Below are 24,382 nucleotides of genomic sequence, written 5' to 3'. Positions count from 1 at the left end.
ACTACCCGCCATGTGTCTAAGTAAGTACACAGGTGATCTCATTGAAACACGGAAGATTCTTAAGAGGTTTGAGCTGAGGGGATCATCCCCTTCATGGGAGAACCTAGGACTTGAGGGCATAGTCTCAGAATAAAGGATGCCAATTTAAGACTGAGATGATGAGGAATCTCTTCTGTCAGAGGGTTCAAAGTCTTTGGGACTTCTTGCTGTGGGGGTAAACTCCTTTTGTATATTTATGACCGAGATAGATCTTGACCACTTGGGAAATCAAAGGTTATGGGGGAAGGGTAAGAAAGTGAAATGTCAGATCACCCATGGATCAGAGAGAATGGTGGAGCAGGTTTGAGAGGCCAAATGGTCTATTTCTTATGGTGAAAGGGAAAGAAAGGAATGGATAAATGTGATGCAATAGATCTGGAGATAGTTCATAGAGTTATATAGCACAAAAACAGACCCTTTGGTCCAACCAGTCCATGCCAACCATATTCCCAAATCAAACTAGTCCCACTTATCTGCATGTGGTACTCTGCATCCCTCCAAACCTTCTTTATTCATGTACTTATCCAAAAGTCTTGTAAATGTTGTAACTGTACCTGCATCCACCACTTCCTCAGGCAGCTCATCTCACACATGAACCACTCTCTGTGTAAAAAGGTTTCCCCTCATGTCCTTTTTAAATCTTTCTCCTTTTATCATAAAAATATGCCCCCCAGTTTTGAACTCCCTTACCCAAGGGAAAAGCCCCATGCTATTTTGTGGAGTATAAAAGCCCAGCACAGATTATTTGGGTCAAATACCTGCTTCTATGCTGATAATTTATGTAATTCTTTAAATACATCAATGTCATTGCAGTATTCCTTTTTCCAGTTGATGGAGAAACTGCAGCAACTTAATATGCAAATTCTGTGGCAACTGTTACCATTTTTGGGAAATTAAATTCAGTGTCACATCTGCTCAGGGTTGGAGTCATCTCAATCTCACATCGTTGTACTGTATTAAAAGCTGGAATACTGGTCTTGATACAGAGTGATTGCATTTATTTCCTTTTGTTCATGGGATGTGGGCATCACTGGCCAGCCAGTGTTTATTGCCCATCCCTAATTGCCCAGAGGGTAGATAGGAGTCAGCCACATTGCTGTGGGTCTGGAGTCATGTAGAGGCCAGAGCAGATAAGGTTGTCAGATTTCCTTCCCTAAAGGACATGAGTGAACCAGCTTGGTTTTTTTGAAAATGAACAGCATCAGGCTCTGTTTTGTCCACATTTTTATCGAGTTTGGAATTGAAGCCCACACGTGTTATTTAGGTCTTTGCCATATTAATTAATGTTCTTACTTATTCCCGATTTTGGTGCTTTCTTATGCACTGATGGGATGTGGGTGTTGCTAGCTGGTCAGCGTTTATTACCCATCCCTACTTGCCCTTGAGAAGGTGGTGGTGAATTGCATTCTTGAACCGCCACAGTCCATATGCTGTTGGTTGACCCATAATACCCTGAGGAAGGAAATTCCAGGATTTTGACTCAGTGACAGTGAAGGGATGGTGATATATTTCCAAGTCAGGGTGGTGGGTGGCTTGGAGGGGTACTTGCAGGGTGGTATTCCCATGTACCTGCTGCCCTTGTCTTTCTAGATAGCAGTGGTCATCGATTTGGAAGGTGCTGTCTAAATTCTGTAGATTTTACAGAACTGCTGCTGTCGAGAGAATGGATGTTTGTGGATATGGTGTCTATCCATCGGGCTGGATGAGGTCAAACAAGGAGAGTTCAGTTGGAACTGCACTCATCCCAGCAAGTGGGCAGTAAATTACATCCAAGCTCGCAATGAAACGGTTCTTGGACCATACGATTCAGAGCAGGAGTAGGGCCAATGGACCTTTGAGTCTGCTGCACCTTTCAGAAAATCAATGTTGACCTTCTAGCAGTCTTCATTTTCCCATCCTGTGTTTTTATACATTATCTCTTCCCTAGTGGAATATTACTAGAATAAACTATTACTTAGGTTAGATTACTTACAGTGTGGAAACAGGCCCTTCAGCCCAACAAGTCCACATCGACCCTCTGAAGAGCAACCCACCCAAACCCATTCACCTAACTCTAGGGGCAATTTAACATAGCCAATTCACCTAACCTGCACATTTTTGGACTGTGGAGGAAACCCACGCAGACACGGGGAGAACGTGCAAACTCCACACAGACAGTTGCCTGAGGTGGGAATTGAACCCAGGTCTCTGGCACTGTGAGGCAGTAGTGCTAACCACTGTGCCACTGTGCCACCATGACGCCCATAAAAGTCAGTTCAGAAACCACAACACTACAATGGCTGGGAATTGAACCCAGGTCAACTGCTTGGAAGGCAGCTATGCTCACCACTATACCACCATCACCCTGCTAGCTATAATTAAACGCACCCGTTCCCTGACCGGGAATCGAACCCAGGCCACGGGGACGAAAGCGCTGTTTAAGCATTCTGTGAATTTTAATTAGACATCACCCAATTTAAGTCAAGGTGATGAATAATGGTACCTAACCTTCAATGTGTTGTGATTATGAAAACCTACTTGTTTATCATTGACCTGAAGTTCACATTCTCAGTTAGACCAGTCATGCTGACTATACAATGGAGCCGTTCAAATTTGTTGGGTAGACATAATAACATGAACAGTGCTGCTCTGGGAGAGTTTTCATGGCATTTTGATGCGTTTGTTTTTCTAAAATGCCTTGTTCGCGTCTTATGCTCGGATCATCTGATGTATGCAGTGTATCTGTGTCACCAATTCAGAATGTCAGTGCAGTTTTCAATTGTTCAATTGTTTGTTGTTTGACGAGTGTGTGTGCCTGTTTGTGGTCTGCTGTTAGTTAAATCTGTGTGTTCAACTGGAGAAACATAAACTAAACTGAAAGCCAGCAGCAGTCAGTTGTAAATATGAGAGAGTTTTAAAGGTCCTGTTTGGACTTGGAAGCTATAGAGATGGCATTGTAGTTTCTGAAGTGTAAAACATAAATGTCAAGGTCCATGCTTTGTGACTAAAATGTTGACGCAGTGTGCTTTTATTTACTTTTCATCTGGGTTAAGTGAAGATGGTGAGTTTATGCATGGTCAACAGATGCTGGCCATCTTGGTCTTGGGTTCCAGCTCCACTTGTGTGGGAGCTGCTGACTTTGTTAGATTTCAATCTCTCATAGGCCAGCTGGCTCCAGCCTCAGTTTCTGAAGCGGGTTCTATGACTGTAGCGTATTGAAAATAGAGACAATAGAATAGAATAGAAATTTATTGTGACGTGTACTCTTACTTGAAAAGTTTTATAAGTCACCCCGCCACAGCACCTTCTCTAATGGCAGAATTCAGAGATAATAATTTTCAAAAAGTAAAATGAAGGCAAAGTTCAGTTAACGGCCCGGGCTCAGGAAAAGCCATAAGGAACAATGGAATATCTTGAAGACGCAGCCTGGATGATATCGCCTTTCTGGAATAAAACCGCCATTCCGGTATGATACCGCCATTCCGGGATAATGCCACCACTCCAGGATCATAGCACCATTCCAGAATGATGCCACCATTCCGGAATGATATCGCCACACCAGGATGACGTCACCATTCTGGGATGATGCCGCCGCTCCAGGATGATACCAACTCTCCGGGATGATGCCACCATTCTGGGATAGTGCTGCCATTCCAGGATGATGCTGCTGTTCCGGGATGACATCGCCACTCCGGGATGATGCTGTCACTCCAGGGTGATGCAGCCATTCCAGGATGATACCACCATGCTGGGCCGCTGGAATACCTTGAAGCTGAAGATGAAGAAGACCTTCATGTGGGGAAGGGTCCTGCACTCCAGGTCAAGACCTCCATGCTGTGCTGAGACCACCACACCACTTCTCCTCCTGGGGCCTGGTTGCAGACCTGGAGCTTTGATCCAGACTGAAAGTCCAGGCCAGGGGGAATCAGCCCTGGGCCCATTCCTCACTCACAGAGAGACCCTGACTGGGGTGAAGCTGCGTCCAGCGTGGCTGGTGTTACTGCCTCCTTCACCCGGTCACCCTCCAGACTTAAATGAAAAGGAAAAGAAAAGAGAAAAATGAAAAGAAAAGAAAAAGTGCTCAATAAAAAAAAAGAAAGAGAAGGAAAGCTGATAGGAGCAGGCGATTCCCAGGCTCAGCTCAGCTACTCTGCCACCATCTTGATATAATGGATAGAGAGAGAGAGAGAGAATCCCAGCATGGAATTGTTCCTGACTCTGTACTGGGTCAGCTGAACCTGGTTTTTCAAAATTAGAGCTAAAATGATTAACAATAATCTTGCACAATGCTGTCAGTTGTGGTGTGCTGGCTATTCACACTCCACTCCACACACACTGTAATGTGGAATCTATGATGAGACTCAAGTCAGGGGCTGAAGGAATGTGATACTGTCAGAGGTGCTGCCTTTCGGTTGTTCTGAATCCGTCAGGCCTCACTTCTGATCATCTTCTCTGCAGCACTTTGTTGCCCATTTTAACCCTATAATTGTGGTGTAAAATAACACTCTCTTACTTCAGATCTGAGTTCACTGGGGAAAGACACAAGCAATCTCCCAGAGATAACAGTGGCTGAAGGACCTGAACTGAAGGGAATTTGTATTTGCCAGGAGTTGGTGTTGGAGGGACTGTTAGGTCTGAAGGTTGATAAGTCCCCAGGGCCTAAAGGTCTACATCCCAGGGTACTGAAGGAGGTGGCTCTAGAAATTGTGGATGTGTTGGTGATTATTTTCCAGAGTTCGATAGATTCAGGATCAGTTCCTGCAGATTGGAGGGTCGCTAATGTTGTACCACTTTTTAAGAAAGGTGGGAGAGAGAAAGCAGGAAATTATAGACCAGTTAGTCTGACCTCAGTGGTGGGAAAGATGCTGGAGTCAATTATAAAGGATGAAATTACGACACATTAGGATAGCAGTAACAGGATAGGTCAGAGTCAGCATGGATTTATGAAGAGGAAATAATGCTTGACTAATCTTCTGGAATTTTTTGAGGATGTAACTCTGAAGATGGACAAGGGACATCCAGTGGATGTAGTGTACCTGGACTTTCAGAAAGCCTTTGATAAAGTTCCACAAAGGTTAGTGAGCAAAATTAGGGTGCATGGTATTGGGGGCAAAGTACTGACTTGGATTGAAAATTGTCTGGCTGACAGGAAACAAAGAGTAGTGATAAAAAACTCCCTTTCGGAATGGCAGGCAGTGACCAGTGGGGTACCGCAGGGATCAGTGCTTGGACCGCAGCTTTTTACAATATATATTAATGATATAGAAGATGGTATTATTAGTAACATTAGCAAATTTGCTGATGATACAAAGCTGGGTGGCAGGGTGAAATGTGAGGAGGATGTTAGGAGATTACAGGGTGACCTGGATAGGTTAGGTGAGTGGACAGATGCATGGCAGATGCAGTTTAATGTGGATAAATGTTTGGTTATCCACTTTGGTGGCAAGGACAGGAAGGCAGATTACTACCTAAATGGAATCAATTTAGGTAAAGGGGCAATACAAAGAGATCTGGATGTTCTTGTACACCAGTCAATAAAGGCAAGCATGCAGGTACAGCAGGTAGTGAAGAAGGCTAATAGCATGCTGGCCTTCATAACAAGAGGGACTGAGTATAGAAGCAAAGAGGTTCTTCTGCAGCTGTACAGGGCCCTGGTGAGACCACACCTGGAATATTGTGTGCAGTTCTGGTCTCCAAATTTGAGGAAAGACATTCTGGCTATTGAGGGAATGCAGCATAGGTTCACAAGGTCAATTCCTGGAATGGTGGGACTATCTTATGTTGAAAGATTGGAGCGACTGGGCTTGTATATCCTTGAGTTTAGAAGACTGAGAGGGGATCTGATTGAGACGTATAAGATTATTAAAGGATTGGACACTCTGGAGGCAGGAAACATGTTTTCGCTGATGGGTGAGTCCTGAACCAGAGGACACAGTTTAAAAATAAAGAGTAGGCCATTTAGGTCAGAGATGAGGAGAAACTTCTTCACCCAGAGAGTGGTGGCTGTGTGGAATGCTCTGCCCCAGAGGGCAGTGGAGGCCCAGTCTCTGGATTCGTTTAAGAAAGAGTTGGATAGAGCTCTCAAGGATAGTGGAATCAAGGGTTATGGAGATAAGGCAGGAATAGGATACTGATTAAGGATGATCAGCCATGATCATAATGAATGGTGGTGCAGGCTCGAAGGGCAGAATGGCCTACTCCTGCACCTATTGTCTATTGTCTATTATTTATGACTAGCCAGCAGAACACTGAAGTACCACAATAAAAAATAGTTTACAAACATAACTGACATTTGAATCAAATTTTATTTAATTTGTTCAGGGGATGTGGGCACCGCTGCCTGGCCAGTATTTATTACCCATCCCTAATTTCCCTGAGCTGCCTTCTTGAACTGCTGCAGTCCTTGAGGTGTACAGCATCCACAGCACTGTTAAAGGGGACCTTGACCCAGCAACAGCAATATAGGTCCAAGTCAGAAATAAAAAGAGTGCTGGAGAATCTCAGAAAATCTGTCAGCGAGAGAAAAACAGAGTTAATGTATTGAATTTGATATAATTTTTTTCAGAATGGTCAACACTAATCCTAGAATCCCTACAGTGCAGCAAGAGACCATTCAGCTCATTGAGTCCACGCTGAAGAGCATTCCAACCAGACCTAACCCCCTACCCTGTCCCTGTAATCCTGCATTTCCCATAGCCAATCTATCTAACCTACACATCTTTAGACTGTGGGAGGAAACTGGAGCATCCAGATGAAACCCACGCAGACATCATGCAAACTCCACAGACAGTCACCTGAGGCTGGAATCAAACTCAAGTCCCTGACACTGTGAGGCAGCAGTGCTAACCATTAAACCACCGTACCACCTATTAATCCTTTCTTTTAGTGCTTTTACCATTGAAGAGACTATATCTATATCCAAAATGCTAAGCATCTTTTGTCTTGTTAAATGATACTCAGATGTGCATTTTCAGTATTTTTCATTTGGTTTCTGTAATTGATATAATTTTAGCAATTAAGAAAATAATATCCTTTCCTCTATACAGATTGCCACCTAGTGGCCAATGTATGAATGAATAAACCTTATCATCTTCAGTTCCAAAAGCAGGTTAACCCACAGCGACACTATCTCCATGGAGGGTCAGGGTCAAGGAGACAGGTCCAAATCCATCCCAATCTGAAACCCGGCTGCCCAACCAACCGGGGCCCCAAGGAATCAGAGTTGCTCTGGCTTGTGTCATCTGTAACAATTGATTGCGACAATAGAGACTGCACTTTCCTTTCCATCAGAACTGATCAGGAGCCACTCCCACCAGCCTGGGATTTGGAAGGATTTAAATAGTACATAGAACATTACAGCGCAGTACAGGTCCTTCGGCCCTCAATGTTGCGTCAACATGTGAAGCCAATCTGAAGCCCATTTAACTTACACTATTCCACTCTTGTCCATATGCCTATCCAATGACAATTGAAATGCTCTTTAAGTTGGCGAGTCTACTACTGTTGCAGGCAGTACACTCCACGCCCCTACTACTCTCTGAGTAAAGAAACTACCTCTGACATCTGTCCTATATCTATCACCCCTCAATTTAAAGCTATATCTCCTCGTGCTAGCCATCACCATCAAGGAAAAAGGTTCTCCCTGTCCACCCTATCTAACCCTCTGATTATCTTATATGTCTCACTTAAGTCACCTCTAAACCTTCTTCTCCCGTACAAAAACAGCCTCAGTTTCCTCAGCCTTTCCTCATAAGACCTTCCTTCCATACCAGGCAACATCCTACTGAATCTCCTCTGAACCCTTTCCAAAGTTTCCACATCCTTCCTATAATGCGGTGACCAGAACTGTACACAATACTTCAAATGTGGCCGCACCAGAGTTTTGCATAGCAGCAGTATAATCTCATGGTTCCGAAACTCTATCCCTCTACCAATCAAAGCTAACACACCATATACCTTTTTAAAAACCCTATCAACCTGGGTGGCAACTTTCAAGGATCTATGTACCTTGACACCATGATCTCTCTGTTCAGCTACACTACCAAGAATCTTACCATTAGCCCAGTACTCTGCATTCCGGTTACTCCTTCCAAAATGAATCACCTCACACGTTTCCACATTAAACTCCATTTGCCACCTTTCAGCCCAGCTCTGCAGCTTATCTATGTCTCTGTGTAACCTACAACATCCTTCGTCATTATTTACAACTCCATCGACCTTAGTGTCGTCTGCAAATTTACTAACCCATCCTTCTATGCCCTCATCCAGGTCATTTATAAAAATGACAAACAATGGATCCAAAACAGATCCTTGCGGTACCCCACGAGTAACTGAACTGCAGGATGAATATTTCCCATCAACCACCACTTCTTTCAGTCAGCCAATTTCTGATCTAAATCACCCTCAATCCCGTGCCTCTGTATTTTGTGCAATAGCCTACCTTATCAAATGCCTTACTGAAATAACTGTTGCTATTCAACCAGTTGATCATGCTCTGAATGCACCATGTCCCAGACTGACACTTGTAACTGTCTCAGAGGCTGGGACACTGCCCAATGTGTCACAAGACCCCACAATAAACTTGCTGCTGGCTTTCATTCCTGAGGAAGCACAGCCGCAACTGAATGGAACACAACAGAGACAAACTTGTATTTGTATAGCACCTTTAACACAATAAGGTGGCCCAAAGTACTCTATGGGAGTGCTATCGAGAACAAAATATGATACTAGGCCACATAAGGAGATGCTAGAACAAATGATCAGAGATAACTGAGAGTGAGGTTTAAGGAAAGAAGGAATTCCAGAGAATTGACTCTTGGGAACTGAAGGCATGGTCACCAGTGGGAGTTCAATAATTAAAACCAGTAGTGTCCAAGAGACCAAAATTGGAGCATGGCAATCTCAAAGATTTGTGGTGTCAGAGGACATTACAGAGATAGGGTGGGCCAAGATCATAAGAGATTTGAAAACAAGGATGAGACTTTAAGTTAAGGCATGGCTGGGAGGTGATGTTAGTTAATAAACTCAGGAATGATGGATAAGCAGGATTTCCTGAAAGCTAGGATCTGAGAAGCAGAGGCTTGGATTCCCATCAAGATTACAAAGAATAGAACCAGCCAGAAATGTGTTTGAATAGTACAGCCTAAAGATTACAAAGTCTTGGATGTAGATAAGCAGCTTAATAAAGGCAGATATAAAGTTGGCCCATGTTAGACTTTTGTTGAGAGTGTGTTGCTGGAAAAGCACAGCAGGTCAGGCAACATCCGAGGAGCAGGAAAATTGACGTTTCGGGCCAGAGCCCTTCATTAGGAACATCTATTTTCCTGCTACTCGGATGCTGCCTGAGCTGTTGTGCTTTCCCAGCAACACACTCTCAACTCTGATCTCCAGCATCTGCAGATCTTATTGTCTCCATATTAGACATCTGTCTTACTCTTTCGTGGAAAGTGGGTGCTGCTGGCAAGGCAAGTGTTTGTTGCCAGTCTTCAATTGTCTTAGTCTATTTCAGAGAGCAATTAAGAGTCACCCACATTATTGTGGGTCTGAGGTGACATGGAAGCCAGACCAAGTAAGAAGGGCAGATTTCCTTCCTTAAAGGGCATTATTGAATCAAATGGGCTTTAATCATAATTGCAGTTTCAGGGTCATCATTACAGTCCCACAGAAATTACTGGAGAAACTCAATAGGTCTGGCAGCATTTGTGGCCTATTGGACTCGAATCATAACTCTGCTTCATTCTCCACAGACCTGCTGAGATTCTCCACTTTCTGTTTGTGTTTCAGATCGTCCGTGTCTGCAGTTCTTTTTTGATTTATCAGCTTTACTGATGATTGTTTTATATTCCAAATGTTCTTAGTTGAAATTAAAATATGGTAGAATTTAAACTGCTTGATAATTGAGTTGTCCACAAGTTGTTGTTTTCCAGGCACTGAAGGTTAGATTGGAAGTCTGGTATTTCCTGGAACACGGGAGGTTAAGGAGTGAATCAATAATCTTAAATTTTGAAAATGTTAAGTTTAAAACAACTTTAAATTTTGAGAAAAGCCTTTCAGGAACTCTCTCCCTAAAAAAGTAGCAATTGCTCGCTGAATTAAGAATTTCTAATATGAGATCGACAGATTGATGTTAGTCAAGGAATATGAAGCAATGGTAGTTAGTGGGTGATTGGAGTTAGGATATAGACTTGCCATGACTTCATGGAATGCAGGAGCAGTGTAGAGGGGCTGAACGGCCTGTTCCCAATCCTGTGTTTCCTTTCCAAATTTTCATTGCGGAGTGTAGGTGTACCTCGAGTGGCTCCCTTTGCCAAGGATGATCATGAAAACTTTTGTTGTTAGATTGATATTTTTGCAAAGAAGACATTAGCTACCAGGAGTTTGTAAAGTAGTCCCACTCAAAATAAAGTCTGAATTAATTGTTGTTACTGTATTCACATTCATCCGTCACCCTTAGACTCATCGAAGACAATCATTCTCGCCTGCAAAGGATTAGTCTGTATACACAGGAACGCAAAACTTGTGATAAAAACTCAACGGGTCAGGCAGCATCTGTGGAGAGAAAGTAGAGTTAATGTTTCAAGTCCAGCGACCCTTCTTCAGAAATGTTCATCCTGCTTTCTCTCCACAGATGCTGTCAGACTCACTGAGTTTTTCCAGCAATTTCTGCTTTTGTTTCTGATTTTTAGCAACCGTAGTTCTTTGGGATTTTTTGAATTGTCTGTATACGTACATTTGATTGACAATAACAGTGCTGTACAGTTCAGATACCAACCAGCATGTAGCTTTCACTTGCATTTCTATATTTGACCGTTTTTTGTTTGTTCAAAAGGAGGAGAGGATTAAGATGTTGAGGAGCAGTTCCAGTGGATCAACATTTAAAGTGGAAGACAGCTCCCCGGACACTCCAAATGGCAAAAAGAGTAAGTAAGGTGGAATCTGTCCACACGCACTGAGTCACAGCAGAAAACTCCATGGAAGCAAGGTCACATGGTTTTAATGAGCTGAACCTTCATTAATTAATCAACACAGAGCAGGGAGCTGGTGGGTAAAGAGTTACAGTCCTAGAGTCATAGAGATGTACAGCATGGAAACAGACCCTTCGGTCCAACCCGTCCATGCTGACCAGATATCCCAACCCAATCTAGTCCCACCTGCCAGCACCCGGCCCATATCCCTCCAAACCCTTCCTATTCATATACCCATCCAAATGCCTCTTAAATGTTACAATTGTACCAGCCTCCACCACATCCTCTGGCAGCTCATTCCATACACGTACCACCCTCTGTGTGAAATACTTGACCCATAGGTCTTTTTTATATCTTTCCCCTCTCACCTTAAACCTATGCCCTCTAGTTCTGGACTTGGCGACCCCACAGAAAAGACTTTGTCTATTTATCCTATCCATGCCCCTCATAATTTTGTAAACCTCTATAAGGTCACCCCTCAACCTCCGACGCTCCAGGGAAAACAACCCCAGCCTGTTCAGCCTCTCCCTATAGCTCAAATCCTCCAACCCTGACAACATCCTTGTAAATCTTTTCTGAACCCTTTCAAGTTTCACAACATCTTTCCGATAGGAAGGAGACCAGAATTGCATGCAGTATTCCAACAGTGGCCTAACCAATGTCCTCAGCCGCAACATGACCTCCCAACTCCTGTACTCAATGACATAGTTTACTTCCTCCAACCACCCAATGAGATCAACCAGCCTTTCACTTTATCTGCAATTTTTTATATCCTACCATGGCAGTTGCTCTCTGCCAGGTCCTGGAGATTAAGCTTGGTGACTCAGTGATTAGCACAGTGCCAAGGACCCGAGTTCAATTCTCACCTCGGGCAACTGTCTGTGCAGATTTTGCACATTCTCCACTTGTCTGCATGGGTTTCCTCCAGGTGCTCCGGTTTCCTCCCCCAGTCCAAAAGATGTGCAGGTTAGGTAAATTGGCCAGGTTAAATTGCCCCTAGTGTTAGGTGTCGGGGAATGGATCTGGGTGTGTTGCTCTTCGGAGGGTCGGTGTGGACCTGTTGGGCCGAAGGGCCTGTTTCCACACTGTAGAGAATCTAATCTAATCTAATCTTTCAGATTCCAGGACAATCCTGAAGGATTGGAAATTCTACCAGGAAAAAGAGGAAGGAGATAGATTGAAGTAGATTGGAAGGGGAGGTTGCAGGGGCTTCTTGCATCAGTGGTTTGGGGACGCTGTGGGAAGGAGGGGGAGGTGAAGGCCAATGGTGAGGAATGGGGATCCTGGGGGTGCTGTATCCGATAGGAAGACCTAAAGGTGCTCACCTCCTGTATCCAACAAATCCTGATTTCGATGAAACGGTTAGCAAATTGAAGCCAGAAACTAGATGACATTGAGGGTTTGACCTTATTTAGCCACTTTCTGAGTCGTGCCGTTAATACTGGGAATAATTATGGTGAGGTGTGTTTGAATCAGGAGACTGTTTTAGGTTAAAATACCTCCCAGTATTTTCACAAATTTAAGGACAACAAATGGAACTCCGAGACAGGTGATACTCAGAGACACGATGTGTACAGAGGAACTGCAAGGATTTGCTTCTGAATAGCTGCAATGGATTCTGATAGCATGGATTTTGAAACTGAAGTTTCTTCCTCTGAAAAATCAACATTATATCAGAATGTAGAAACAAGTTAGTTTACCCACTCCAGCATGTTAATAAAAAAACTTGCATTTACATAGCACCTTTCACATGCAAGATGTTACAGAGTACATCCCAGCTCATTAATCATTTTTAAAAGCAGAGGAAGGAACGCAGATGCCAAGTTGTGCACAACAAGCTCCCACAAAGAGCCTGGGGGTAAATGACCAGATGATTTGTTTGAGTGATTAGATAAATGACAGATGAGGAAAAGTCTTGGTTTCCTATATTTCTATTGCTCCTTAATTGTGGAAACTGTATCTAAGGAGCAGCAGCTGCGTCTGGTGATCAAATTGAGAGATTGGGACATCCCAGGATTTGTGGATTTTTGGATTTAAAGGAAATCAAACTCTTGGGTAAGATAGGGTAAGAAAGGAAAGTTGAAGTCAAAGATCAGCCATCATATTGAAGGGTGGAACAGGTTCAAGGACACTATGGCCAATCCTGTTCCTGATTCATGGAATCTCTTATTGAATTCTCGATGCTCCTTGTTCCTTCAGCCTTATTGTAAGGGTTGATAAATAATGTGCTCGATTAAATATGGCATCTCCATTTTTACACATGTTTTTGAATGCACAGCTCCTCCAATGTTCCTGCCCATCTCCTCAACTCCACAGCCTGAGCGAAGGAAGCAACCTCAGAGGCGACACTCCATTGAGAAGGAAACGCCAACCAATGTGCGTCAGTTTCTTCCCCCATCTCGGCAGAGTTCCAAGTCTCTGGTAAGTATAACATGGTGGAGAATTGTGCTAAGATTCCAGTGGCATTTCCCCTACTTGGGATGATTACATAGATCCCTGAAGGGCCAAAACACTTTTTTTAAAAAAGATATTTGAATTTCTAGAATGTTCAAACATCAAGATGACATGTTTTTAGACATTTACTGTAACTATCAAACTAAAAGCATCATTGAATGACCACTAATTAGCAGCCATTTTATATTTCAAATTATTGAAATGATCCTGCTGTTGATTTTTAGAATGACTGACAATCTGATATATGGTTAAACTTTACTCTAGCCTTTAAATGGAATCAATCAAAAGCCATTCTCTGCTCCAATGGCCTCTTCCTTTTTCTTTTTCCAATTGGGTGTCTTCCTATTTCAGGATTGAAGTTGATGATAAAGATTATCCTGCAGATTCTTCCCTCTAGTCAAAGCTGGTGAATCTTGCAACTTCTATAAATTCATTCTAACTTTGTTTCTTCAATCTGAGCATGAACTTTTGCATGGTGAATGATAAAGCCCATCTTTTTTTGCTTCAGATGCAGGACTTACCACCTCTATTTCTTCTCTCTCTGTCACACACAGTCTGCAGACTATTTCTGTCAGACACAGTGCTATCTTAGAAAATTCCATGAATTGGTATTGCAAGAGGTTGCTTTGGACTAAGGCAATGTGAATCATCTAAGCCTTGTATCCAGGCAGAAATGCTGAATAGCTAGTTCTCAATGTTATTCTGTCTTAACGTTAAATGGGCAGCTCAAAGTGTAAAATTTAAAAAATGAAAATTGTGGAGAAACTCAGCAAGTCTGGCAGTGTCTGTGGAGAGAGAAACAAAGTTAATGCTTCAAGTACAATGCGACTGTTCTTCAGAAGACATACTGCCAGACCTGCTGAGTTTCTCCAGTATCTTCTCTTTCTGTTTCAGATTTCCAGTATCTGCTGTATTATTTTTTATTACCTTAGCTTAAAGTATAACCTGTCAATTACACCTGATATTCCTAACACTTGCTCATAAAAAAAAAATCTAGAGACTTAACAACTGGATTTTCACAAATTTTTGAAAATGGTGGTGGGACCCAGAGGTGGGAGTCATCCATCACATTTTTAGCAGCAGACTAGGGAACAGGGTGTGATTCACACAACCAGGAAACCGAAACTAAACAGAGTTATTTGAACTTAGTGATGAGTTTGTTGGTTGGTGAGCTCTAGCTCAGAGGGGTGTGTTGAATTGTTGAAATAAATGTCAATCTTCTTAAAGAGTTGAAAACGTCTGTTTCAGGGTCATATTCTGAAGTTTTTAAAATTGAAATCCTTGCTGTTTAAAGTTACTGTGAATTTTTAAAAAAGTATAATGTACCTTTGATTGAAAGGCTATTTGGCATAGATTAGAAAAAATATCATCTGTTTGTGCAATTTAACAGAGTTCATTGTTGACATTTCCTAAGGACTGTCATTATGTTCTAATGAATGCTTAGCTGAATTTTAAAAAAAACACTATTATCTCAGGAGATTTCTAATTCATTCATGGGAATGGGCATTACTGGCTCAGTCAGCATTTATTACCCATCCCTAATTGCCCAGAAGGCAGTTATGAGTCAACCACATCACTGTGGGTCTGGAGTCACGTGTAGGCCAGATGAGCTAGGGACGGCTGTTTCCTTCCCTGAAGACCATTAGTGAGCCAGATGGGTTTTTCCTGACAATCAATAATGGTTTCACAGTCATTTTTAGACTCTTAATTCCAGATTTTTAATTGAATTTGAATTCCATCACCTGCCATAGTGAGATTTTAAAATCAGATCCAATAGTTTAATTGATAGCTAAGGAGACCATGAAAGGATTCCTAGTCTTTAATGCAGGGCCTGAATAGAAATTTGTGTTTAACATTTGAGATTTAAAAGCTTTGAAATAGTTTCATGTCAGGGATTCTTTGTAATATCAAGTACATATCAGTGACAGCCATATGAGTTTGTTGGGAGTTTTCAGACATGGTGGGCCGAAGGGTCTTTTTCCATGCTGTACTGTTCTATGTTTTATGTCCACATGGCTCCTGATGCTGGATACTGCATGAGTGGCTTCAGGATCTAAAGGATGAATAAGAATATCAGCTGGCCTGGAGTGATAGGTTGGAAAATCCATGTATCAGGACTCTTGAGGCTAAAAGTCCTGTTTAGATTAGATTCCCTACAGTGTGGAAACAGGCCCTTCAGCCCAACAAGTCCATACCAACTCTCTGAAGAGTAACCCACCCAGACCAACGCACCTAACATTATGGGCAATTTAGTATGGCCAATTCATCTGACCTGCACATCTTTGTAATTTTGGGAGGAAACCCACACAGAATGTGCAAACTCCACAAAGACAGTTGCCCGAGGCTAGAATCGAACCTGGGTCCCTGGTGCTGTGAGGCAACAGTGCTAACCACTGAGCCACCGTGCCAGCCACTGTTCTCACATTTAAAATTGTACCAGCCCCTTGCTGACTCTACTAAGCAGTTTCCCACTCAATACATGCTCTTCATTAAATTCTGTTGCAAATCTGGAACGGATGGAAGGGAGAAAGCTGGAATGTAGGTACAACTGGTAATAAGAAAGACACCTGGAATTTTGGCATTTATTGCTGAAGGAATAGTGTACAAAAGTAGGGAAGAGTTGCTGTAACTATACAATGCATCAGTGAGACTATACCTGGAAGATTGCTTACAGTTTTACTCTCTTTACTTGAGGAGGGAATGTAGTTGTATTGGAAGAAGTTCAGAGGTGAGCCACCAGATTGATTCCAGAGGTGAGAGGTTTGTCTTATGAGGAGAGATTAAGCGTTTGTCTTGAGTTTAGAAGAATAAAGGAGATCAATTGAGGTAAATAAGATGCCAAGGGAGTTTGGCAAAGTAGATGGAGGGAGGAGGTTTCCGCACACACAGGAATCTAGGGTGAGAGGTCATGTTTTTCGGATAAGGAATAGAAGCTGTCAAACAGAGAAAAGAAGAAATTATTGCTCTCAAAGAGTTGTGAATCTGTGGAATTCACTATCCCAGACCATGGTGCATGCTGGAACACTAAGTAAATTTAAAGAGGAGATAGACAGATTTTTAATTAGGAACAGATTAAAGGGTTATGGGAAGTGGAGTTGAGGCCTAGAGGTGAACAGCCATGATTATATTAAATGGTGGAGCAGGCTTGAGGGGTTGAATTGCCTGCTCCTACTCCTAGTTCTTATGTCCTTTATTGGAATATGTGGAGTGGATATGAAAAGGAGGGTGGTGAAATGGGCACAAAGTTGACAGCTGGAGCCCATTTTGTGAAGGAAATCAAGGATTGAGAGCAGGTGCAGAAAGAAGTGGATAGTTGAGAATCAGGTAAAAACAATGACTGCAGATGCTGGAAACCAGATTCTGGATTAGTGGTGCTGGAAGAGCACAGCAGTTCAGGCAGCATCCAAAAGACCTTCATCAGGAATGATGAAGGGCTTTTGCCCGTAATGTCGATTTCGCTGCACTTTGGATGCTGCCTGAACTGCTGTGCTCTTCCAGCACCACTAATCCAGAGTTGGGAATGAGGACTTTAGTTAGACTGGGAAGTGAAGATTATTCCTTGTGAGTAGTGAATGTTTAAGAGAAGATTCAATAAATAGAGCTGCTTCCATTTACTTGGTCATTTCCAGACTCACCTTACAGCACTTTCTTCAACTTTTCCTATAGTGCTGCTAGATCATTTTCTAATTCAAGTTCAGATATCCAGCAACAACAGTAATTTGGTTTAGTTTTACCAGTTTGATTATGCTGGGAGTTGCTGTCTCCTACTGTCACATCCACTGGTCACACCTAGTGTAGGTTATGAGCCTCGTGGTTGGGTGGGAATGGGCTGGAGGGAGTGAGATCTCTGGAGTCCCTCAGTCTACCAGTGACAGAATCATGGGATGTTTTCCAGTCTCTCCTGGTCCCCATTATGGCAATGCTGCCACCCTAGTTTGACATCTAAAGTTTGGGTTGAGCTCCTCAGAGCTGAAAATGTATTGCTGGAAAAGCGCAGCAGGTCAGGCAGCATCCAAGGAACAGGAAATTCGATGTTTCGGTCATAAGCCCTTCAACACATTTTCAGCTCTGATACTCCAGCATCTGCAGACCTCACTTTCTCCTTGAGCTCCTCAGAACAGCATAGGAGACCCAACATGGAGTGTGAATGGAATGCAGAGTTCAGTCACCCTTGCACACAAATCTAAGAGCAGTCAGCTTCTTTTCATTCTATCAACTCACTGAGAGGAAGCCTACCACAAGCAGCAGGCATCATTTATTTCCATTGACTTCAAAGACAAAATCACCGCAATATGTTCATCTGTTGGTGGTGTACTTTAAAGGAATCTTTGGTCAGCACTAAGAGCCAGATAGTGCTGTGGGACCTCCTACAGCATGTATCACCTTAAATTCACCTGAGGTGGGTCTTGAGCCTACAGCACTGGGGCCTAGAGGCATGATTGCTGATAAATGAACCAGGCCAACAATGCAAGTAATTGGGGATAATCAGACACATAGCCAGTGCAAACCTTGTACAAGTTTCTGCTAATTTCAGAGATGTTTTTAAAGTCTCTGTCAAAGTTTCAATCCCTCCGTGCTTCCTTAAATTCATTAGAAATGGTCAAGACCAATCCAAGTTGACTTCATTATTCCTGATGCTGAAATGTACGGCTTTGGTTGGAAATAAGAATTGCAGTTTGTTTGTTTGTGGTTCCGACGGAGAATCCCCATGCAAGTTTCCATTGTAACCATCTATGTGTTGTCCAGGTGTCCAGGCTAAGCAGTTTATTACCTCGGATGAGCCACCGACTGTTTATCCCAAGCATGCAAACAGTCTCCATGCTTAATTCTTGCCCGCTGGAAGCCGCCATGTTTGGTTTGGTGGGGGCTGTGTATTTTCTGTGTGAGGGAGTCTTTACCAGCAGGTGGAAAACACCAAAGGTTTGCTGTTTCATCGTTTCTGAAATATTCCTCTTAAATAACAAAACTGGATCACTGTCGCTTTCCTACCAACAGCAATGCCAGATTGCATTACTAAGATTGCTACTATCTGCTTTGATGGTTCCATTTCTGATTGACACTGATTTTATTTTTTCTTTGCTTTTTTAACTTTTTGGAGGGCGAGATGATGGTATCTAACATTAGCCATTTCTCAAATGTATTTACTTGAAGTGCCTGTGTGTCAAGAAACATAAAGCAATTATTGAATTCGCTACCCCCACCTTATTGCCAATATCTCTGTTTGGGTTTCTCATGTAAATTGGAATAAGGTGATGAATCCCTAATGACTAGGTTTTGTTAATCTCAAAGACAGTGATGTTCCTCTTGTTGAAAGGATAAATTGGAAAGGTTTGGGTTAAATCTCCCTTTTTTTGCATTGAAATTAGTTGAGTGGAAGAAATCTCAGTTCTTTAATGCTTTAATGTTTAGGGGTTGACCTGCTGAAGTGTAAATGTTTTGAGGCCTACAGCCACATTCACAATTTGAAACTTGATTTCTCGCCCTCCTGTTAATGGGCAAAGAAATTAAACACTAATCAACATGGGGAAATGATGTGTGAGCACATTGTATGGTATCTTTATGGCAATGTTTTCTTTGTGTGATTTGTCAATCTGTAGTGTTTCTTCTCAATCCTCTGCCTTTCTACGTGTGGAATATTCACGTTTTCAACATAATATTTATCAAATGGAGTTTGTTGCACTGGCTTTATTTAATGGTAGGTTGGAGGATCTTGTTTGGGTTATCAAAACAATGTGTTAATTCTCCTTGCAGCACTTCTTGTGGGTTTAAAGGAGCATAAACGCTTCCTGTAAGCCCAATAAGCTATCGATGAGCAACCACATACTCACATTCACTCACATTTACTCTCACTCTCACTCATGTACGCACACATTCACTGACGCCCACTCTCACAATCAAACACACTCTAATTATCTCTCACACACATACACATGCTTTCACAGTCACACTCACACAAACACACACTCTCACTCCTCACACAGAAATACATACATAAAAATGGCCTCACTCACAAGAGCAGTGACCTTGTGAAATGGTTTGTGTTCAAGTCTGACTCTCGGCAGTTGGTGCTGAACCGAAGCTGTCCTCTCGGACATGCCATCTTTCATTGTTAAACAAAGACTCAGTCTCCCGTCTCGGGTGAACATCAAAGGTTCCCGGGCACTGTTTCAAAAAAGAGCAGGGAAGTTATCACCCGTGCCCTGATCAATATGTATCCCTCAGCTGACACCACTTCCTACATTACACCAATAACTACACCTCAAACAACACAGACGAGCAATACAAGCTGGCGAATCTAGCCATGTCCACACTTCCTTGGACAAATACAAAAATAAACACTTCATTGACTGTAAACTATTTTGAGACATGTAATGGTCATGCAAAGTGCCATATAAACTCAAGTCTTTCAGACTTCCTACCTGAATCAGCCTGCCTTGGGTGTGTAAAAACAAAATTAATAGTTAAAAAGTACCCAAGTCTAAGTTTCTCAATCTCACAACAGTGCCTCCAGATCCTTCTCCACTTCAGATTTCACATCTGAGCTAAAGTCCAGGGAAAAGTTTCTGACAGAAATGCATGGGACCTATTTTCTTTTCCCTTTCTGGTAAACTTACCAATCACCTTGAAGAAGAGTAGGTACTAAGGAGCTGTGTTATCTACACCAGCAGCACACAGTACATGGTGAAATCTGTCCAGCCCCTTCAGTTTCTGAAAGAAAGACCAGGTATCTGCTGGAGAATGGTAATGAATCAGGTTTGTCATAGTTCCAGGATTGTTCTGCGGTTTCCACTAGTTAAAGATTGATCTCGTAGACGGTGCAAGAGCAAATCAGCAGCAAAATCATTCCATTGTTTAAAAAAAGGTTCTGTTTTCATCTCACACTTAGGGCTGACTGCACATTCAGGAACCAGTCAATCAAGTAATAAGGAGCCTATTCTCTTCCTTATTGGTACAGGAAGACCACCAATAGGAATATCACGGCGGGGCACTTGACAGTAGGAGACCGAGTGGTGAATTGTCCTTCCAGAGTTGACGGAGAGGAGGGGAGGTGCTGCCCCACAGAGGGGATCATTCTGAGGCCACTTCTGCAACTGACTGAAGCAAAGCAGCTTTGGTCTTTGGTTTTGTTGACTAGAGGATATGTAGGAAAGGGCAGGAGATTGGCAATAGGGTGTAGAAATGATGCAAGCATGGTGGGATGTCTAGCCTTCATCTGCACTGTAACAAATCAGTGATACCCCAGACCTGTTCACAGAGAAAATGTGAGGACTTTTTATTTACAGATCATCAGGCAAGATATCATTGTAAATATTGTAAGCAGAGTTAGCAGCAGTATTTTCCAGGGTGGACAGAGTTTTCCACGTGTTACATCTTCATTCTTGTCTCTTACCTTTGTCATCCCTACCTGCCCTGTCCTCTTCCATTTGCTCAGCAGTTATCCCCCCTCAAGCAGTGCTGGGCAGTTTCATGATACTTTGTTATTATGTGAAAAAATACATTTTATTTAAGAATCAAAGTTCTTAGAAAAAATGTAAAATGCAATTCGAATATTACTAAGAAGAGCGTTGTCAAAACTTGCCTTCTTATACACATCAGGTCAGATACCAAATTTCAAATGGCCAAATTTCAAATGACCATAATAAGTTGTACTAAAGGATTTTTTTAAAAAGTGCTGATTTACTGGCAAATCAACTCTTATCAAAGATAATCAATCAAGCTCCGAGCATGACTTAGTATGCTTGTTGCAAGTGATAAACCTTCATACACAGACCATCCTCTGCAAACAGAAGGAATGTGTTCAAGCTTTTGTTACACCTCACTGTGGGAAGACACTGGAAAGCAAGCCCTACTATTCCCAGATTTGTCAAAAAGGTTTTACTTGTCTTTTAGACCCAAGCTGACAGAAAGCTGGGAGCAGGTTTCTGTGCTTAAATTACAGAACCTATGGCTCCTTGATCCTCCTTCTCCTTGGTATTTGGATTTGCTTGTAGGAGGCACAGGGTGACTTGTTCACAGCTTATAAAGTCTCTAATTGGTTAAGAGCCACAGCTAATAGCAACTGATGAGGGAAAATAAATTGACTTTCTTTAGGTTTGAGTTTTTTTTAAACTACAGAGAGGACAGCTCCTTCCTTTCTGGAGGTTTGATAGCTTATGACCCAAATAGTCGCATCCATAAGTTACGCACCTACCAGGGAACCAATCACATTGTTGTTGGCAGGCATATGTTGCCCAACGAAACTCCCTCCTTGCAATCTCCTCCCCACTCCATCTTGTCTGTAGTAACTTCCTCCACTACTTGAACAAACAGCACTTATATGATGAGTGTCCGCTAACTTGCACTAATCTTTTCCATACTCCTTATTTTTAAAACATTCCTTTTCCCATTTCAGGCCACAATCCAAAGCACAAATAGATATGTTCTTTGTCCCTTGCCCCTGTTTTATATTGCCTCAGTTATTGGAAAGCCTATTGTTCCCCATTGGCTTTCATGTAGCAATGCCTCAAGCTCTGAATATCCTCCCTAAACCTCTCTACCACCATCGCACTTTTTTCATCTAAGACACTGATTTAAAATCTAACTCTTATTCAAGCTTTTGGTCATCTGACCTAATATCTTCTTAAATGGCTTAATATTAAACCTGGTTAAAATCTTTGGGTGAAGTTCCTTGAAACAACTTATTACATTACAGGTGCTATATAAACATTAGTTATTGTGATGTATCTATTAGCTGCAGAAGACTGTGGTAGGAATCAAGAAAGCTGATAGCTATAAACAATTCCAATTAGAATTGTGAGATATTACTTAATTCTCACCTGCATTCTAGAATTTGTATAGTGGGTTGATGGTGATGTAGTGATAATGTGACTAGACCAGCAATCCGGAACTCCAGGCTAATCTTCTAGGGCAGTGGGTTTGAATCCCATTGTGGTATACGGTGAGATTTGAATTAGGTAAAAGACTGTTATGATGTAGTGTTTGTGTCCCTACCTCCAAGTTCGGGGGCCCCTGTACAAGTCCCAACCCATTTCAAAGACACATCTCTGAACAGGTTGAATATGAAGATATCCATAATTGGTAGCTGGGACAAGGGAGCCAATCCATGCAAAAGCTTATTTTACCCTAACCCATTGTAAATTTAGGTGCTCAAATGAAAACTGCTGCCCTATATTTTTTAAAAAGCCCAGTATGTTCAGGTGGTGAGAATAATGAAGAATAGAGCTAAAATATTCAGCTTCTTCTGGCATGCCTGCTCTGCAGTGAAGTAAAACTTGATTTAAAAGAACCACTCTTACTGTGTTTGGTCCCTATTACATATGAATAGATTCAAGAACAGCTTCTTTCCTGTCTTTCCTTTTGAAAAAACCTCTCAAATGTTACTTCAGATCTGTCTCTCTGCACCTTTTCTGTGGCTGTAACACCATTCTACACTCTATTCTGCTACCCTGATGCACTTTGTAATATATGATCCACCTCTATAGCATGCAAAACAATACTTTTTACTATTTTTCAGTACATGTGACAATCAATCTTCAATCTATTATTAAGGCACAGAAATTTGGGAAGGTAGCTGACGCTGTGCGTAAACTCCATATTGAACATTAGAAAAACTTTTAATGTATTCAAATGTGTTCTTCAAATCTTTTAAAAATCTGCTAAAGTTTCCAAACTGTTTTGCTTGTGGTTGTGTTTGTGTACATGTATGTGTTCTCCTTTTGAGATAACGAGTGGTGCCCACGTACCTGTTATCCACCTGTCCTGATCTTATTCTTGAATGATTTATGTTTCTGAAAAATGAATTACAAGCCAATGAAACTAATTGAAATACTGGAATGTTAATGGGAACCTGAATGGTTGGCAACTCGTTTGGACATTTGTGTTGTTGCAGGAGGAGTTCTGTTACCCTGTGGAGTGTCTGGCACTGACTGTGGAGGAAGTGATGCACATCCGACAGGTCTTGGTGAAAGCAGAACTAGAAAAGTACCAGCAGTATAAGGATGTCTACACTGCTCTGAAGAAAGGAAAGGTTTGTTTTGAACAAATTGATTTCCACCAGGTTGGTAATTAGAATCGTAGAGAAGTACAATGTAGAAACAGACCCTTCTGTCCAACTTGTCTGTGCCTAGATATCCTAGATTAATCTAGTTCTATTTGCCACCATACCCTCTAAATCCTTCCTATTCATATACCTATCCAGATGCTTTTTGAATCTTGTACTTATACCAGCCTCCACCACTTCCTCATGCTCTGTGTGAAAACATTAGCACTTAAGTCCCTTTTATATCATTCCCCTCTCACCTTAAACTATGCCCTCTAGTTTTGGACTCCCCCACCTCAGGGAAAAGACCTACCGCATTTACCCTATCCACGCCCCTCATGATTTTATTAACGTCTATAAGGTCACGCCTCAGCCTCCGAAGCTCCAGAGAAAACAGCCCCAAACTATCTAGTTTCTCCCTATAGCTCAAACCATCCAATCCTGGCAGCTTCCTTGTAAATCTTTTCTGAAACCTTTCAAGTTTTATTCTTCTTGATGACTTCATGAGCATATATTTCACAGCACTGTTTTCTTTTAAAATATGCTGCTTATTATTTTTTATCCTGCTGTCAAGCCTTTATTTTCACTGTAGGAAGGTGAGGTTAACTGGCCCATCAGTTAGACATCATGGTCTAGATATTGGATTAATACAGGGGGCTGGGAGGCTGTCAGACTTGGTAACTCACCCACCATGTTTAAATTAAGGGCATTGGAGCATGTTAGAAGTTCAATTGTCTTCAAAGTTACTGTCGGGCCTTTGTTGCACAGTGGTAGTGTCCTGACCACTGGTTCAAGTCCCACCTCCTCCAGTGGCATGGCTGAGACCTAAGATCAGCCGGCCCTTTGATTGGTTGTGGGATGTCGTCCTTCTCAGCAGCTAACAAATCACAAGATGGTCGCGAAATGC

At 42.2% G+C, this 24,382-nt stretch overlaps 1 protein-coding gene and 1 non-coding gene across 5 annotated transcripts in view; one reads left to right on the top strand and one right to left on the bottom strand.

The window, feature by feature from the left end:
- The window catches only part of LOC132815514 (protein spire homolog 1-like), a 186,629-nt gene that overhangs the window by 143,128 nt on the left and 19,119 nt on the right, over positions 1-24,382 (top strand). For 2 of the 4 annotated variants that reach the window (XM_060824498.1, XM_060824497.1), the window contains 4 exons: positions 10,847-10,937; positions 13,261-13,403; positions 18,183-18,356; positions 23,326-23,463. In XM_060824498.1, coding sequence (XP_060680481.1) covers positions 10,847-10,937; positions 13,261-13,403; positions 18,183-18,356; positions 23,326-23,463 — 546 coding nt within the window. The remainder of the gene's footprint in view (positions 1-10,846; positions 10,938-13,260; positions 13,404-18,182; positions 18,357-23,325; positions 23,464-24,382) is intronic. The other 2 variants (XM_060824500.1, XM_060824499.1) reach the window with 1 other exon arrangement.
- Positions 2,311-2,382, bottom strand: trnag-ucc (transfer RNA glycine (anticodon UCC)). The gene has a single exon. It is a non-coding gene; the product is annotated as a tRNA-Gly (tRNA).

This window comes from Hemiscyllium ocellatum, chromosome 4 (genome assembly GCF_020745735.1).
Source record: "Hemiscyllium ocellatum isolate sHemOce1 chromosome 4, sHemOce1.pat.X.cur, whole genome shotgun sequence".
Classification (NCBI taxonomy): Eukaryota; Metazoa; Chordata; class Chondrichthyes; order Orectolobiformes; family Hemiscylliidae; genus Hemiscyllium; species Hemiscyllium ocellatum.
The sequence above is the reverse complement of the archived record's forward strand: the minus strand, read 5'-3'. Positions and strand labels throughout refer to the sequence as shown.